General features: G+C 53.4%; 1 protein-coding gene across 1 annotated transcript in view; it reads left to right on the forward strand.

Moving 5' to 3' along the window:
* The window catches only part of LOC147124918 (sodium- and chloride-dependent neutral and basic amino acid transporter B(0+)-like), a 216,766-nt gene that overhangs the window by 180,627 nt on the left and 18,499 nt on the right, over positions 1–17,640 (forward strand). Inside the window, exon 6 of the mRNA XM_085988275.1 lies at positions 10,114–10,374. Coding sequence (XP_085844401.1) covers positions 10,114–10,374 — 261 coding nt within the window. The remainder of the gene's footprint in view (positions 1–10,113; positions 10,375–17,640) is intronic.

Here is a 17,640-nt window from a genome sequence, read left to right on the forward strand (position 1 = left end):
TGGGATGGTGGTCGGGGGGAGTGAGATGGTGGTCGGGGGGAGTGAGATGGTGGTCGCGGAGAATGAAATGTTGGTCGGGGAGAGCGAGATGGTGGTCGGGGGAAGTGAGATGCTGTTCGGGAGTGTGATGGTGGTCGGGGGGAGTAATATGGTGGTCGGGGGAGATGGTGGTCGGGGGGGGAGTGAGGTGCTGGTCGGGGGGAGTGAGATGGTGGTCGCGGGGAGATGGTTGTCGGGGGGAGAGATGGTGGTCGGATGGAGTGAGATGGTGGTCGGGGGGCGTGAGAAGGTGGTAGGGGGTAGTGAGATGGTGGTCGTGGGGAGAGAGATGGTGGTTGGGGGGACTGAGATGGTGGTCGGGGGGAGTGAGATGGTGGTTGGTGGGGTAGTGAGATGGTGGTCGGGGGGAGATGGTGGTCAGGGGGGAGTGAGATGCTGGTCGGGGGGAGTGAGATGTTGGTCGGGGGGGAGTGAGATGGTGGTCGGGGGGAGGTGGTGGTCAGGGGGGAGTGAGATGGTGGTCGGGGGGAGAGATGGTGGTTGGGGGGGAGTGAGGTGGTGGTCGTGGGGAGTGAGATGGTGGTCGGGGGGAGTGAGATGGTGGTCGGGGGGAGTGAGATGGTGGTCGGGGGGAGTGAGATTGTGGTCGGGGCGGAGATGGTGGTCGGGGGGGAGATGGTGGTCGGGGGAGTGAGATGGTGGTCGGTGGGAGTGAGATGGTGGTCGGTGGGGTGATGGTGGTCGGGGGGAGTGAGATGGTGGTCGGGGGAGTGAGATGGTGGTCAGGGGGAACAAGATGGTGGTCGGGGGGAATGAGATGGTGGACGGGGGGAGTGAGTTGGTGCTCAGGGAAAGTGAGATGTTTGTCGGGGGGGAGTGAGATGGTGGTCGGTGGGAGTGAGATGGTGGTCGAGGGGAGATGGTGGTCGGGGGCAGATGGTGGTCGGGGGGAGTGAGATGGTGGTCGGGGGTGAGATGGTGGTCAGGTGGGAGTGAGATGGTGGTCGGGGGGAGTGAGATGGTGGTCAGGTGGGAGTGAGATGGTGGTCAGGGGGGAGTGAGATGGTGGTCGGGGGTGAGCTGGTGGTCGGGGGGAGTGAGATGGTGGTCAGGTGGGAGTGAGATGGTGGTCGGGGGAGTCAGATGGTGGTCAGGGGGGAGTGAGATGGTGGTCAAGTGGGAGTGAGATGGTGGTCGGGGGGAGTGAGATGGTGGTCAGGGGGGAGTGAGATGGTGGTCAGGTGGGAGTGAGATGGTGGTCGGGGGGAGTGAGATGGTGGTCGGGGGTGAGATGGTGGTCGGGGGGAGTGAGATGGTGGTCGGGGGGAGTGAGATGGTGGTCGGGGGGAGTGAGATGGTGGTCGGGGGGAGTGAGGTGGTGGTCGATGGGAGTGAGGTGGTGGACAGGGGGAGTGAGTTGCTGGTCAGGGGGAGTGAGATGTTGGTCAGGGGGAGTGAGATGTTGGTCAGGGGGGAGTGAGATGGTGGTCGGTGGGAGGGAGATGGTAGTCGGGGGGAGATGGTGGTCGGGGGGAGTGAGATGGAGGTCGGGGGGAGTGAGATGGTGGTCGGGGGGAGTGAGATGGAGGTCGGGGGGAGTGAGATGGTGGTCGGGGGGAGTGAGATGGTGGTCGGGGGGAGTGAGATGGAGGTCGGGGGGAGTGAGATGGTGGTCGGGGGGAGTGAGATGGTGGTCGGGGGGAGTGAGATAGTGGTCGGGGGGAGTGGGATGGTGGTCGGGGGGAGTGAGATCTTGGTCGGGGGGAGTGATTGTTGGTCAGGGGGAGTGAGATGGTGGTCGGGGTGAGTGAGATGGTGGTCGGGGGGAGTGAGATGGTGGTCGGGGTGAGTGAGATGGTGGTTGGGGGGAGTGAGATGGTGGTCGGGGGGGAGATGGTGGTCGGGGGGAGTGAGATGGTGGTCAGGGGAAGTGAGATGGTGGTCGGGGGAGTGAGATGGTGGTCGGGGGGAGTGAGATGGAGGCCGGCGGAAGTGAGATGGTGGTCGGGGGGGAGATGGTGGTCAGGGTGAGTGAGATGGTGGTCGGGGGGAGTGAGATGGTGGTCGGGAGAAGTGAGATGGCGGTCGGTGGGAGTGAGATGGTGGTCGGGGAGAGTGAGATGGCGGTCGGTGGGAGTGAGATGGTGGTCGGGAGAAGTGAGATGGCGGTCGGTGGGAGTGAGATGGTGGTCGGGGGGAGTGAGATGGTTTTTCGGGGGCAGTGAGATGATTGGTCGGGGTGAGTGTGATGGTGGTCGGGGGAGAGATGATGGTCGGGGGGAGTGAGATGGTGGTTTTGGGAGATGTTAGTTGGAGGAGATGGTGGTTGGGGAGAAATGGTGTTCGGGGGGAGTGAGATGGTGGTCGGGAGGAGTGAGATGGTGGTCGGGGGAAGATGGTGGTCGGGGGAGTGAGATTGTGGTCGGGGGGAGTGAGATGGTGGTTGGGGGGGAGTGAGATTTTGGTCGGGGGGAGAATGAGATGGTGGACAGGGGGAGATGGTGGCCAGGGGGAGTGAGATGGTGGTCGGAGGTAGTGAGATGGTGGTCGGGGGGCAGTGAGATGGTGGTCAGATGGAGTGAGATGGTGGTCGGGGGGAGTGAGATGGTGGTCAGGGGGAGATGGTGGTCAGGGGGAGGGAGATGATGGTCGCGGGTTGTGAGATGGAGGACAGGGGGCAGTGAGATGATGGTCAGGGGCCAGTGAGATGGTAGCCGGGGGGAGTGAGATGGTGGTCAGTGTGGAGTGAGAAGATGGTCGCGGGGAGTGAGATGGTGTTCGGGGGAGATGGCAGTTGGGGGGAGGGAGATGGAGGTTTGCGGGGAGTGACATGATGGTCGGTGGGGAGTGAGATTGTGGTCAGGTGGCGTGAGATGGTGGCCGGGGGGGAGTGAGATGGTGGTCGGGGGGAGTGAGATGGTGGTCGGGGGGCAGTGAGAAGGTGGTCGGTGGTCAGGGAGAGTGAGATGGTGGTCGGAGGGAGTGAGATGATGGTGGGGAGGAGTGAGATGGTGGTCGGGGGGTGTTTGATGATGGTCGGTGTGGAGTGAGATGGTGGTCAGGGGGGAGTGAGATGGTGGTCGGGGGGAGGGAGATGATGGTTTGGGAGGAGTGAGATGGTGGTCGGGGGGGAGCGAGATTGTGGTCAGGGGGAGTGAGATGGTGGTCGGGGGGGAGTGAGATTGTGGTCAGGGGGAGTGAGATGGTGGTCGGGGGGGAGTGAGATGGTGGTCGGGGGGAGTGAGATGGTGATCGGGGGGGTAGTGAGATGGTGGTCGGGGGGGGTTGAGATGGGGTTTTGGGAGAGATGGTGGTCAGGGGGAGTGAGATGGTGATCGGGGGGAGTGAGATGGTGGTCGGGGGAGTGAGATAGTGGTCGGTGGGAGATGGTGGTTGGGGGGTGTGAGATTGTGGTCGGGGGGAGTGAGATGTTGGTCGGGGGGAGTGAGATAGTGGTCGGGGGTAGAGAGATGGTGCTCGGGGGGAGATGATGGTCGGGGGGAGTAAGATTGTGGTCAGGGGGGAGAGAGATGGTGGTCGGGGGAGTGAGATGTTGGTCGGGGTGTGTGAGATGGAGGTCGGGGGGAGTGAGATGGCGGTCGGAGGGATTGTGATGGCGGTCGGGGGAGGGAGATGGTGGTCGGGGGAGGGAGATGGTGGTCGGGGGGAGTGAGATGTTGGTCATGGGGAGTGAGATGGTGGTCGGGGGGGAGATAGATGGTGGTCTGGGAGAGTGAGATGGAGGCCGGCGGGAGTGAGATGTTGGTTGGGAGGAGTGAGATGGTGGTTGGGGGGATGTGAGATGGTGGTCGGGGGGAGTGAGATGGTGGTCGGGGGAGAGGGAGTTGGTGGTCGGGGGGAGTGAGATGGTGGTCTGCGGGGGTGGGAGCTGGTGGTTGGGGGGAGTGAGATGGTGGTCGGGGGGAGTGAGATGGTGGTCAGTGTGGAGTGAGTTGGTGGTCGGGGGGAGTGAGATGGTGGTCTGCGGGGGTGGGAGCTGGTGGTTGGGGGGAGTGAGATGGTGGTCGGGGGGAGTGAGATAGTGGTCGGTGGGAGATGGTGGTCGGGGGGAGAGAGCTGGTGCTCGGGGGGGAGATGATGGTCGGGGGGAGTAAGATTGTGGTCGGCGGGGAGAGAGATGGCGGTCGGGGGAGTGATATGTTGGTCGGGGAGTGTGAGATGGAGGTCGGGGGGAGGGAGATGGCGGTCGGAGGGAGTGTGATGGCGGTCGGGCGAGGGAGATGGTGGTCGGGGGAGGGAGATGTTGGTCGGGGGGGAGTGAGATGGTGGTCGGGGGGAGTGAGATGTTGGTCGGGGGGGAGTGAGATGTTGGTCGGGGGGGAGTGAGATGGTGGTCGGGGGGGAGTGAGATGGTGGTCGGGGGGGTTGAGATGGGGTTTTGGGAGAGATGTTGGTCAGGGGGAGGGAGATGCTGGTCGGGGGGTGAGTGAGATGGTGGTCGGGGGGAGTGAGATGGTGGTCAGGGGAGTGAGATGTTGGTTGGGGTGTGTGAGATGGAGGTCGGGGGGAGATGGTGATCGGGGGGAGTGAGATTGTGGTCGGGGCGGAGATAGATGGTGGTCTGGGAGAGTGAGATGGAGGCCGGGGGGAGTGAGATGTTGGTCGGGGGGAGTGAGATGGTGGTCGGGGTGAGTGAGATGGTGGTCGGGGGGGAGGGAGTTGGTGGTCGGGGGGAGTGAGATGGTGGTCGGGGGGAGTGAGATGGTGGTCAGTGTGGAGTGAGATGGTGGTCGGGGGGAGTGAGATGGTGGTCGGGGTGAGTGAGATGGTGGTCGGGGGGGAGGGAGTTGGTGGTCGGGGGGAGTGAGATGGTGGTCGGGGGGAGTGAGATGGTGGTCAGTGTGGAGTGAGATGGTGGTCGGGGGGAGTGAGATGGTTTTCGGGGTGAGTGAGTTGGTGGTCGGGGGAGAGATGGTGGTCGGGGGGAGTAAGGTTTTGGTCGGGGGGAGATGGTGGGCGGTGGGAGTTAGATGGTGGTCGGTGGTAGTAAGATGGTGGTTGGGGGAGATGGTGGTTGGGGGGAGGGAGATGGTGGTCGGGGGGAGTGAGATGTTGGTCGGGGGGGTATGAGATGGTGGGTGGGGGGAGTGAGATGGTGGTCGGAGAGAGTGAGCTGGTGGTCGGGGGGGAGTGAGATGGTGGTCGGGGCAGATCGTGGTCGGGGGGAGTGAGATGATGGTCGGGGGGAGTGAGATGGTGGTCGGGGGGGAGTGAGATGGTGGTCAGGGGGGCTGAGATGGTGTTTGCGGGGAGATGGTGGTCGGGGGGAGATGGTGTTCGGGTGGAGGGAGATGGCGGTCGGGGGAGATGGTCATTGGGGGGAGTGAGATGGTGGTCAGGGGGAGTGAGATGGTGGTCGGTGGGAGTGAGATTGTGGTCGGGGGGTGTGACATGGTGGTTGGGGGGTGTGACATGGTGGTTGGGGGGAGTGAGATGGTGGTCAGGGGGAGTGAGATGGTGTATCGGGGGGAGTGAGATGGTGGTCGGGGGGTGTGAGATGGTGGTCAGGGGGAGTGAGATGGTGGTCAGGGGGAGTGAGATGGTGGTCGGGGGGGAGTGAGATGGTGGTCGGGGGGTGTGAGATGGTGGTCAGGGGGAGTGAGATGGTGGTCAGGGGGAGTGAGATGGTGGTCGGGGGGGAGTGAGATGGTGGTCGGGGGGTGTGAGATGGTGGTCAGGGGGAGTGAGATGGTGGTCAGGGGGAGTGAGATGGTGGTTCGGGGGTACTAAGGTGGTGGTCGGGGGGAGTGAGATGGTGGTCGGGGGGAGTGAGATGGTGGTCGGGTGGAGGGAGATGGCGGTCGGGGGAGATGGTCGTTGGGGGGAGTGAGATGGTGGTCGGGTGGAGGGAGATGGCGGTCGGGGGAGATGGTCGTTGGGGGGAGTGAGATGGTGGTCAGGGGGAGTGAGATGGTGGTCGTGGGGGGAGTGAGATGGTGGTCGGGGGGAGTGAGATGGTGGTCGGGGGGAGATGGTGGTCGGGGGGAGTAAGATGTTGGTCGGGGGGTTTGAGATGGTGGTCGGGGGGTAGTGAGATGGTGGTCGTGGGGGGAGTGAGATGGTGGTCGGGGGGGAGTGAGATGGTTGTGATGAAATATGCCATTCATCAGGCACTGTATTCCCTGTGTTTAGTTTTGTTTCAGTTTCATTTCCTTACCTGTATTGTATTGTGTGTAGGGCTCCGCCCATACCTGGCCCCTACTTAAGCAAGCCCCAGCATGTCTCACAGCAGTACAGCAGATCTCTGGATGAGAGCCACTTCTCCAATGTGTATTACTTTCTGAGTTAATAAAAGCCTTGCTTTGCTCCGTTAACGTCGAGTCTCGGATTCATTGAGGCACATCAATTTTATTAACTCAATTTTCAACGCAATGGACCAACTCTTGAAACCCGAACGTTTGGATTTGGACCCGCATGCTTCGGACGCATTGGCACGATTCGGACACTGGTTTAAGTGTATAGAATTCTTCCTGGACAATTCCGCAGCCATCACAGGCGCTACGGACGCTGAGAGTATGAAACTCGGAATCCTGCGGAATTGGGTAAGCCACCGGGTTTCCCCCTCCTCCAAGACGCCGACACGTACCCGGCCGCCTGCGACATCCTAAAGGCGCATTACCAGCAGCCTACGAACGAGGTGTACGCTAGGCATCTGCTCGCTACTCGCACACAGCGACCTGGGGAATCGCTGGATGAGTTCCTAGTCACCCTGAAAACGCTTGGCAAAGACTGCAAATGCCAAGATGTAAAAGCCGCAGTGTACACTGACGAGCTTGTTCGTGATGCCTTTATCGCAGGCCTCAGCTCCACTTACATCCGGCAGAGACTACTTGAAAAAACGGGATTGGACCTGAAACAGGCTGTGGACAAAGCGCAATCCCTGGATGTGGCCCAGAGAAACTCGGACGCCTACTCTTCGGCCCGCACCGCCCACGCCGCCACGTGTGCACCAAGGGCGCCGCCATCTTGGAAGGCATCTTCCCCGCCCGGCAGCCCGACACCGTCGGGGCCCCGCTCTCCCCCCAGAAGCCCTACGACAGCCGCGACGCGTCGGGGCCCCAACTGCTACTTCTGCGGGCAGCCGAAGCACTTCAGAAAACTGTGCCTGGCGAAAGGCACCACCTGCTTTAAGTGCGGTAAGAAGAGGCACTTCGGGAAGGTGTGCAGAGGGAACCCCGCTGGAAAACCCGCCACCGCCGCGTGTGCGCCGTGGGAGCGGCCATCTTGGACGCCATCTTGCCCGACCTCGTGGGGTCCGCCATCTTGTGAGCAGACAGCGTGGACGCCATCTTGTCTCGATCAGGGCCCTACAGTGGCATCGGTCACAGTGGACCAGACCAGACCGCACCCGCTATCCAAATCAATGGTGGACATCGAGGTAAACGGGTGCGGGGTTAAATGTTTAATTGACAGTGGAAGCACGGAGTTTTATCCACCCTGAACTAGCACAACAACTCTCTCTAACAGTGGTCCCTGCTCGGGGCACCATCTCTATGGCTGATAAAACCCAGACATCGACCATTATGGGTTACTGCGCGGTACAATTGTCCGTTAACGGAACTGTATACGATAATTTTAAATTACTAATCATGAAGAATCGATGTGCGAGCGTGATCTTGGGCCTGGATTTCCAGTGCCACCACCAAAGCATCACGCTCAATTACGGTGGGTCCCAGCCGCCCCTCACAGTGTGCGGTCTGGCTACCCTGAAGGTAAAGCCGCTTAAGTAGGGGCCAGGTATGGGCGGAGCCCTACACACAATACAATACAGGTAAGGAACTGAAACTGAAACTAAACTAAACACAGGGAATACAGTGCCTGATGAATGGCATATTTCATCACATTCACCCCTTCTACAGATTTAGTCTGTTCGGGGGTTTGATAGTCCTCTGTGCCGGCTGGGTGTTCCCGGTGGCCTCCTGGGTCTCTGCCGGGGGCGCCGCCAGGGTTGTTGAAGGGGTAGTTGGTGGGGGCACCGTTGGTCGATGTTCTTCCGGGGGTGGTGAAAGGATAGTGGCTGGGCAAGAATTGCTGTGATCGTTGTTGCTGTTGTTGTCGTGGTTGTTGTCGTTACCAGCTGGGGCGACGTCTTTTATGGACACGTGTCCTCCCTTCCGTCGGCGTGCCGGACATACGCGTATTGGGGGTTGGCGTGGAGTAGGTGCACTGACTCCATGAGGGGGTCCATCTCGTGGCCCCTCACATGCCTTCGTACAAATACCGGACCTGGGGTGGAGAGCCATGACGGCATGGATACGCCTGAGGTGGATTTCCGGGGAAAGACAAACATTTGTTCATGAGGCGTGGCATTAGTGGCAGTACACAATAGCGACCGTATCGAATGGAGCACATCTGGGAGGACTTCCTGCCAGCGGGAGATAGGGAGGCCCTTGGTCCTTAGAGCTAGAGTGACTGCTTTCCATACTGTCCCGTTCTCTCGCTCCACCTGGCCGTTACCCTGGGGGTTGTAGCTGGTGGTACGGCTTGTGGCGATCCCCCTGGACAGCGTGTACTGGCGTAGCTCTTCACTCATGAAGGACGCCCCCCTATCCGTATGGATGTAGCTCGGCATACCGAACAGGCAGAACAGGCTGTTGAGGCATTTAATGACCGTGGCGCTGGTCATGTCTGGGCAGGGGAAGGCGAATGGGAAACGGGAGTATTCGTCCACAATGTTCAGGAAGTAAACATTGCGGTCGACTGACGGGAGGGGGCCCTTGAAATCTAAGCTGAGCCGCTCAAAGGGCCGTGTAGCTTTGATTAAGTGGGCTCTATCTGGGCGGTAGAACCGAGGCTTGCACTCAGCGCAAGTGCGGCAGTTCCTGGTCAGAGACCGAACTTCCTCAATCAAGTAGGGTAAGTTGCGGAACTTTATGAAGTGGAACAGCCGTGTGACCCCTGGGTGGCAGAGGTCGTTGTGGAGGGTCTGTAGCCGATCCCCGGTGCGCTGGCACACATCCCTCATGAGAGGGCGTCGGGGGATTCGTTAAGGGCCCCTGGCCGGTAAATGATGTCATACTCGAAGGTGGAGAGCTCGATCCGCCACCTAAGAATCGTATAATTTTTAATCTTCCCCCTCTGTTTATTATTGAACATAAACGCTACCGACCGCTGGTCGGTAAGTAGGGTGAAGCGTTTGCCGGCTAGGTAGTGCCGCCAGTGGCGCACTGCCTCCACGATGGCTTGGGCCTCCTTTTCCATGGAGGAGTGTCCGATCTCGGGCCCTTGGAGGGTCCTCGAGAAGAAAGCTACGGGCCGCCCCGCCTGGTTGAGGGTGGCCGCCAAGGCAAAGTCAGACGCATCACTTTCCACTTGAAAGGGAGTGTTCTCGTCCACTGCCTGTAGCGTGGCCCGCTCAATATCCCGCTTATTGCTTTTGAAGGCGGCGTGGGCCTCAGCAGAGAGCGGAAAAGAGGATGCTTTCAAGAGGGGGCGGGCTTTGTCGGAGTAGTTGGGGACCCATTGGGCATAATAAGAAAATAACCCCAGGCACCTTTTCAGGGCTTTGGGAGTGTTGGGCAGGGGGAGCTGCCGTAGGGGGCGCAATCGGTCGGGGTCTGGTCCGATTTCCCCATTCTCCACCACGCTGCCTAGTATGCAGAGGTGCGTGGTGTTGAAAACGCACTTGTCCTCGTTGTAAGTGAGGTTGAGTTTTTGTGCGGTTTTCAGGAACCTCTCGAGGTTCGAGTCGTGATCCTGCTGGTTGTGACCGCAGATGGTGACGTTGTCGAGGTAGGGGAAGGTTGCCTGCAAGTGGTGGTCATCGACCATGCGGTCCATCTCCCTCTGGAAGACCGAGACCCCATTCGTCACCCCAAAGGGGACTCTGAGGAATTGGTAGAGGCGTCCGTTCGCCTCGAAGGCGGTGTACGGGCGGTCCTCCGGTCTGATAGGGAGCTGGTGGTACGCTGACTTGAGGTCGATGGTGGAGAACACCCGCATTGAGGCACATCAATGGTCGTCAGACAGATCCAGATGGTGGATGGGTGGGGAGTCGACGATTGTGTAGCTGGAATCAGGTAAGCTTCCCACAGCTGAAACAGTTGATGTAAAATCTCCCGGTGCTGACTAATTCTACCTTCTATTTTCCAGGTCTGGAAAGATGCTGCAACACAAATTTTCTTTTCCCTCACAGTGGGTTGGGGCAGTTTAACAACACTGTCTTCCTACAACAAATTCCACAATAACTGCTACACAGATACCATCATTGTCTGTGTTGTTAATTGTGCTACGAGTGTGTTTGCTGGATTTGCCATCTTCTCCATCCTTGGACACATGGCTCATGTACAAGACAAGCCTGTTTCAGAGGTTGCACAGTCAGGTAAACCAGAACTAGTAAAAATATCAACCAGGGTCTCACAACTTTAACCATCTCTCTGAAATCAATCATCTGTTAGATATGAAATTACACACAATTGTTCCAGATTACAGACACTGACAATCAATACTTGGATCCACAGCAGTAATTCTGGTGGAAAGTGATATTCAGACCCTAAAGTACCACACAATTAAATGGTGGTTGTATATACTGGACAGGGATTGGAGCTGAATAATCAGCTGGAATGTCTGGAGATCGACAGACTTGTTTGTTCAACCTTTTCTCTTAAATGTGAGAAAATCAGAAAAACAGAACAGGATGTCACAGAGCAATCAATTAACATTATCAGTACACAATGTAGAGCCAGTTGTTTACATTATAAATAGATATTGGGCCGAATCTTGCTGTAAAAATAACGGCGTGTTAACAAAGAATGCCTTTATTAATGTACAAATCGGGGAGCAAGTTCAGGGAGTTTGAGATATGGTGTGAGATTCGAATCTCCAGAACTTGCTGGCCGATTTATGTCGATCCACTGTTTGCTTCGCACAAGAAGAATTTCGACTTTATAGCACATCTACTCTGTCCAAACCATTCATAATTTTAAAGGCCTCTCTCAAGTCTCCTCTATGTCTTCCCATTTCTAAAGAAGAAAGCCTAACCTGTTCAATCTTTCCTGAAAACTTTAATGTCTGAGTCCTGGCACCATCCTTGTAAATCTTTTTTACACTTTCTCCAGTGTTTCTATGTCCTTTTTATAGTATGGAGACCAGAATTGTGCACAGGGCTCTAAGTGTGGCCTGACCAGGGTCCTATACATGTTTAACATAACTTCTCTACTTTTGAATTCTGTACCCCATGAAATAAATCCCAGTGTTTTGTTATCATTTTTAATTGCTTTGCTGACCTGTGATGCTGTTTTGAATGATTTTTTCACCTGTATCCCGAGATCCCTTTGCTCTTCTACCCCATTCAGTTTCTTGTGTTCTAAGGTGTCGGTGTGTTTCTGTTTTCCTACCAAAGAGAATCACCTCACATTTATCTGTTAAAGTTCATTTGTCATTTAACTGTCCAGTCTGCAAGTTTTCTAATGTGTTCTTGCATTGTGTTGCAATCTTCCACAGTGTTAGTTTGGTATCATCTACAAATTTTGATATTGAGTTACTTATTCCAATGTCCAAATCATTAATGTAAATTAGCTCTTCAAAGAATTCTATTAGGTTAGTTAAGCATGACTTAGGCTGTCGGAATCCATATTGACTATTTTTATTATATTTTCTGTCCCTAGATGCTCTTCTCTCACTTCTTTTAGTCTAGATTCCAGTATCTTTCCTCCCACTGACGTTAAGCTGACTGGTCTATTGTTCCCAGGTTTTGTGCTATCTCCCTTTGTGTATCTAGGAACAACATTAGCTGTCCGCCAGTCCTCTGGCACTAACCCTCCTCTATGGAACTTTTGTATATATAAACTAGTGCCTCTGCTATCTCATCCCCAGTCTCCTTGAGTATGCGTGGGTGTATCCCATCCGGATCTCGGGTTTTATCCTGTTTTAGTTTTGCTAATTTGTCCATTATTTTCTCCCTTTCTATCCAAATGTATTAATATTCTTTTTAATCTCTTCTTCTAGTGAAGTGTCTAATTTGTTATCTTCTTTAGTGTAAACTGAGGTGAAGTAGTTATTCAATACTTCTGCCATTTCTGTGTCAGTTTATCTTGCTCATCCTTAGTGGCCCTATCCCTACTTTAATTTTCCTTTTGTTATTTATGTTTCTATAGAACACATTTTAGTTTTTTTTTAGATTGCTTGATATTTTGACTTTGTAATTTCTTTCTGCCTTCCTGATGGGTGTTGTAAATTCTCCTCCTAAGTTATTCAGATTCCCGTTTGTCCTCCTCTCTTTTAGTATTGCAGGGGGTGGTGTGTGGGGTCAGCTTCACCTCTGACTCCTGAGCAGTTCGAATCACTCCCACTCCCTTGGTTCTAGACCTTGGACTTATTTGGGGGTTGTGATAAAAGTGCAGCAGACAACTGGTTTTGGTGCAAGAACTTTGAATTTTATTTGAGAAAGAAAATACAACACAATAATAACACTCTAATAAAATGGGGAAACACTTCGACATACACGAGGGAAAATTACAGTAGACAAATATCTCACCCCTCCCAATCCCACCTTACTAGCTAAGTTAGGCTCTAAAGGACCAGGGATAATGCTCACCAAGCGACTCCTTGACAGTTGAGCTGGTTCACGATTTCTGGGTTCACTAGATGTGTCGGTTGGGGCCTGCTGTACCCGGTACGCGGTGGAGGACTTCACCTGTGTATCTGGTCAGTCTTCGCGAGTCCGCAGATGTGGTAGGATGCGTATTGGATCTATCAGGTGAGTACCCAATTTTCTTTGGTTAGAAATAGGGCTTAGAGTCTTTTTGAATAAAATCTTAACCAGGGGTAAGTAAGCATAGTTTGTAGCGTGGAAATAAACTTGCAGATCTTCGGTTTCTTCCGAGTTGGTTTTCGGTTGGTTGCGGTGGCCCAATATTACCCAGTTGGCTGAGGGTAATATTCGGTTGGTTGTTTCGTGGGGCCCTTGTTGCCGCGAGGTGTTCGATGGTTTGTTACTTCTTCTTCGAGAGAGAGAGAACTGCTTCGAGATGCTTGCTCCTTGATCTTGATGTTACTCGATGATGGCTCTTCTTGAACTCCTTTCTTCAACTTGCACTTGGAACTGTTTCAACTGTTTGAACTGTTTTACTGCTTGAACAGGCCTCCAATTATACTAATCGAGGCCTGCTAGTCTGTGTGCCAAATCAGTTTAGATTTATTGTTAGATTTTGGCAGGCTCGATTTAACATTGAGTTGTGTAATTTGTTTAAGCGGTTTTGGGATGGCTCCCTGAGCTGTTGAAGTTGTTTAAGAATGTGAAAAGTGGTTTTGGGATGGTTTCCTGAGCTATTGAGCTCTTATTTAATTGTAGTGAAATGTCCTCAGTGTTTGAGTTTCCCATGGGGTATGAGATTCTGTGTAGGTTGGTGTAGGGGGTGGCGGGTGTTGCGCGTGCACTCAGTCAGTTATGCCCCTGACTGTTTGTGAGCGGTTCGAATCGCTCCCACGCCCCTGGGTTCTAGACTTAGGTACAGGCGGCAGTACAGAAAGACTCGAGTAGACAAGTGGTTTGGATGTAAGAAAGCCAAGGTTTTATTAAAACAGAAAATAAAACAGTTTTATGAGAAAATTACTAGAATAAAATACAGGCCAATACAAAATAACTATATACTTATACAGGGAATGGGGAACACATGGCACATCGAGGGAAAAACAATTACTTTAACGATCCCCTTATCCTTATCCCACCCCTATACCTAACTAGATTAAGCTATGAGGGGCCAGAATTCATGCTCACCATTCCAAAGCAAAGCCAACTGTTTAACGGATGCAGGTCTTGAGGTTTGGTCTTTTGCCCTCTTAGGTACCCCTTCGCCACGTGGTCTCAGGGTGTGGTGCTGGAGCTGCTGCTGCGACACACCTTCTTCTCCTCCGCTGCCATCGTCATCTTGTCATGATGTGACAGTCGGGCGGTCGTCGGCGGTAACGTTACATCAATAAGACGATTAGCAGTTTTTACTGCTTAGATTTAACTACCCATCCATAGAATGCCAGCATATTTGTCATGGCGTGGACACCTGCGTTTGCAGTGTTCAACAAGGGGCTTGCCAGCTTAATTGTGGGGTTCGCCCAACCAACTTAGTCTCACTGTCCTCAGATACTTTCTTCCCCGAGCATCAGCTTATAACTTGGCACTCGGGTTTTAATTAATACGTCTTCTGCTGCCCTTCTCTGCTCTTTGTCGGGTCTACCTTACTCTTCGTCTCAATTCGTCTTGTCTCGTTCGGTTACTATACAAGCCCTGGGCTGCCTACTCAGTTTCGTCTCGCCCCCTTTTTGCGGCCTGGGCATCCTGGATGACTATGGACTCGGGTCTCGTTCCCCTTCCCTGCAATTGGTGTGGTGTCCTTAGCTGTTGAAACTCTGCTATGGGGAGCGAGGAGAGAACCTGCCATGAGGCCAGGGCACGAGTACGGGCAGCCCAAAAGGCCGGAGCCATGAGAGCAGGAGCAAGGGCAAGAGCGAGACAGCAAGCGCCAAGAGAGAGATTGCTACCCGGGGCCTGCAATTATACTCCTTTCAATAGCCCCTTATCTGCACGCCAAATCAGGTTAGTTCATTTTTTCAATTTTGGCCGGCTGTTTTAAATGATTATAGCAATCTAAAATAACTGTTTTTAGATGGCCGTTTATCGCACCTAATGGCCTGATGTCCAGGCTGTATTGTCATTAATGCATTTTAATCGGCCTGTCCAGCCTCGATGGCTTCCTTAAGTTGTTTCTGATTATTTATGCGAACAAACTAATGGCCTCCTGTTTAGGCCTAACTGGGTTGATCTGTTCCAATTTGATGAAAATGCATATTCAAATGTTTGCTTAGCTGTCTGGCCCTCCAAACACAAGAGTCCTTTTCACAGAAATGCATTTTAAGTTTCAATTTCCCAAAGCTGCTTGTTCTGAGCTGCAGAGTCCAGGCTTTTAAAATCTTACAGGCTTTTGGTCACGAGGTGCGGACGCCATCTTTTGGGTACCCTTTTTAAAATGTCCATGCAGGGTCCCTTTTATTAATAACCTTGAGGGAATGTGGGAATTTTGCGAATCTTACAGTTGGTGAAGCAATGGGCCAGAAATCCGTGAACGGGGCTTGCCGCGCGTGCAAGGTCCTGATTTGCACTTACCCGACGCGCCTGCCGATCACCTCCAGGGACGCCTGGAATTCCATTTTGAATCTGAAGAATCCCGGGCAGCGTTTGACGTCACGCCGCCCAGGAGTGCAGCCAGCGCGAAGCCTGGAGCGCGCTGTGCAACTGAGACACGCCCCTTGAGGTCTCAGTTTAACAGGACACGCCCCCAATGTTTCTGCCAAGCTGCTAAGCATTTTTACATGCAAAGCAGCAGTTTAAATAGGTTTTTGGAAGCTTTTTGAAGCTTTTGGTAACTTTTATAAACTTTTAAAAACGTTTAAATTATTTTGAAGAATCTGAAGTAGTTTTAAACAGAATTAAAGCAATTTAAAGACTTTTAAAAGCCCTAAAAGATTTTTTTTAATTCCATTTATTTATTTAGCAATGTCGTCGTCATACGTGTCTTCACACTGTTCCCTTTGGGGAACTGTATGAAGTGGTGGAAGGGTTTATGGCCATGATTAACGCTCATTCCGTGACCGCAACCATCTTTGAACCAGCCATTAGGGCGGTTAGTCCTATGGCGGGAGGGTTTTACGGGCTCCCACAAGCTATACAAGGAGGGGGGGCCACCCACACCCACGGACGCAAATATCCCACTGGATGTCAACCCAGAATTTAGAGCCGGAGCTCCGACTCCACTTGCCGGGACTGTCTGGAGCGGGGTTCGAAACCCTACCCTGATCTGGCCCAGCGGCGGGGATCCTACCGCTACGCCAAAGGCCCAATCCGATTAACAACGTGAAATGGCTGGAATGAGCACAATTCACGGCATTAAAAGAACTCCCAATTGAACTGATGATGACCTCAGCAATCTCCTCAAGGAGGTGGAGGCGCAGCGCCTGCTCATCATTGGTAATGAGAAGTCAAAGGCGCCGCAAAAAGGGCAGATGATAGCTTGGTCTTTCAAGTGGCAGCATAGGGCTCCAGTCACAGGGAGGGAAAAGGCGCAGGAAACGTATGGGTGTCACCTTTTGTGCGGAGTGGGCCTTTTGTGTAGCAGTAAGCATCCCCGCCGCTGGGCCAGAAGGAGTGGGGTTTCGAACCCCACTCCAGACAGTCCCGGCAAGTGGAGTCGGAGCTCCAACTATAAATTCTGGGTGGACATCCAGCGGGATACTTGCGTCCATGGGTGTGGGTGCCCCCCCCCCCTCAGATGGGTTGTGGGAGCCCGTAAAACCCTCATGCCATAGGACTAACCACCCTAATGGCTGGTTCAAAGATGGTTACGGTCACGGAATGAGCGTTAATCACGGCCATAAATCCTTCCACCACTTCATACAGTTCCCGAAAGGGAACAGTGTGAGGATACGTACAACGATGACCTCTTGTGCAATGCACCTCCTTGGACCCTCAGTCGCAGATGCGAGGGGGCAAATCGTGCAATTGTTAAATTTTTCATTTTATTGACATGTAAAATGTTGGCCCAGTAATTCCCTTCCAAATGCGCGAGTATACAGAAGAGCGTCTCCTTGGTCTGGGGCTACAGATTCTGGTAACTGGGATGTTCAATAAAGCACATATGGGCCAGAATTTGCTGGAGTGGGGCATCGCGCAGTGAGCAAACTGCTGGAAATGTGATTTGATAATGGCACGGCGAGGTCAACAGGGCATCTGGGACCTTCTGAACATTGGGTCCAATGGTTTATCTCCTCAACCAATGATAGAGAAAGAAACAGAGCAAAAGTGAATTAGAGTCAAATTAGATACAGAAAGAGAAATATAGCAAGGGAAAGAATGATTGGATTATGAGAGAAAGAAAAGAAAGAAAGGAAAAGTAAGAATAAAATGTAAAATTTAAAATACCTAACAATTTACTACCTGCAGGAGTGAGACACCACAGTTTCAATTGTTCCCTTTCTGAGCCACCACGGTTGAGCTTCATGTCAGGACCATAAATCACATCATAAATGTTGGATCCGTGGTTCTGAGGGTATGCTGTTATTAAATAATCACACGGATGCTGTACATTAACGATAAACAGGTCTTTACTGGAGGAGGGTAGTCTCAAGACTGGGGGTACAGAGGCATGCGCAAAGCTTATATACAGGTGTGGTCACTGCCGGTACTACAGTATACAGGAGCTGTAAAAGTAGTTCTGACTTAAAGGTACATACACTACAATTCCTCCCCTTTTAGATTAGTAGTACCCCTAATATTCAAATAACAATTAACATTTCAACATGTACATTAAACAACAAAAGTCCATTTATAGATTCAGTCTTTGGGGCGGCTTCCTGACCCTTTCAGGATAGCGCCTTTCCGGAGGTTCTTGTTCTTGGTGCAGAGGCGATTCTGACCCCTTTTCATCGGGTAGTTCATTGGGTTCCACTGCTACTGGGTCTGAGGAAGATGCTACCGATATGTCGGGTTCATCCCCAGGTACTCGAGACATGGGGTTGACGCGTTCCTGTGACGCTAAGATCTGATCGACGTGGCGTCTCACAATGTTCTCCCCGACATCCACTGTGTACATTAATGGCCCCTGCCTTGTACATATCGTTCCAGGTTGCCAT

Source organism: Somniosus microcephalus, chromosome 1, assembly GCF_052327205.1.
Source record: "Somniosus microcephalus isolate GS21.2 chromosome 1, FLI_Smic_1.0, whole genome shotgun sequence".
Classification (NCBI taxonomy): domain Eukaryota; kingdom Metazoa; phylum Chordata; class Chondrichthyes; order Squaliformes; family Somniosidae; genus Somniosus; species Somniosus microcephalus.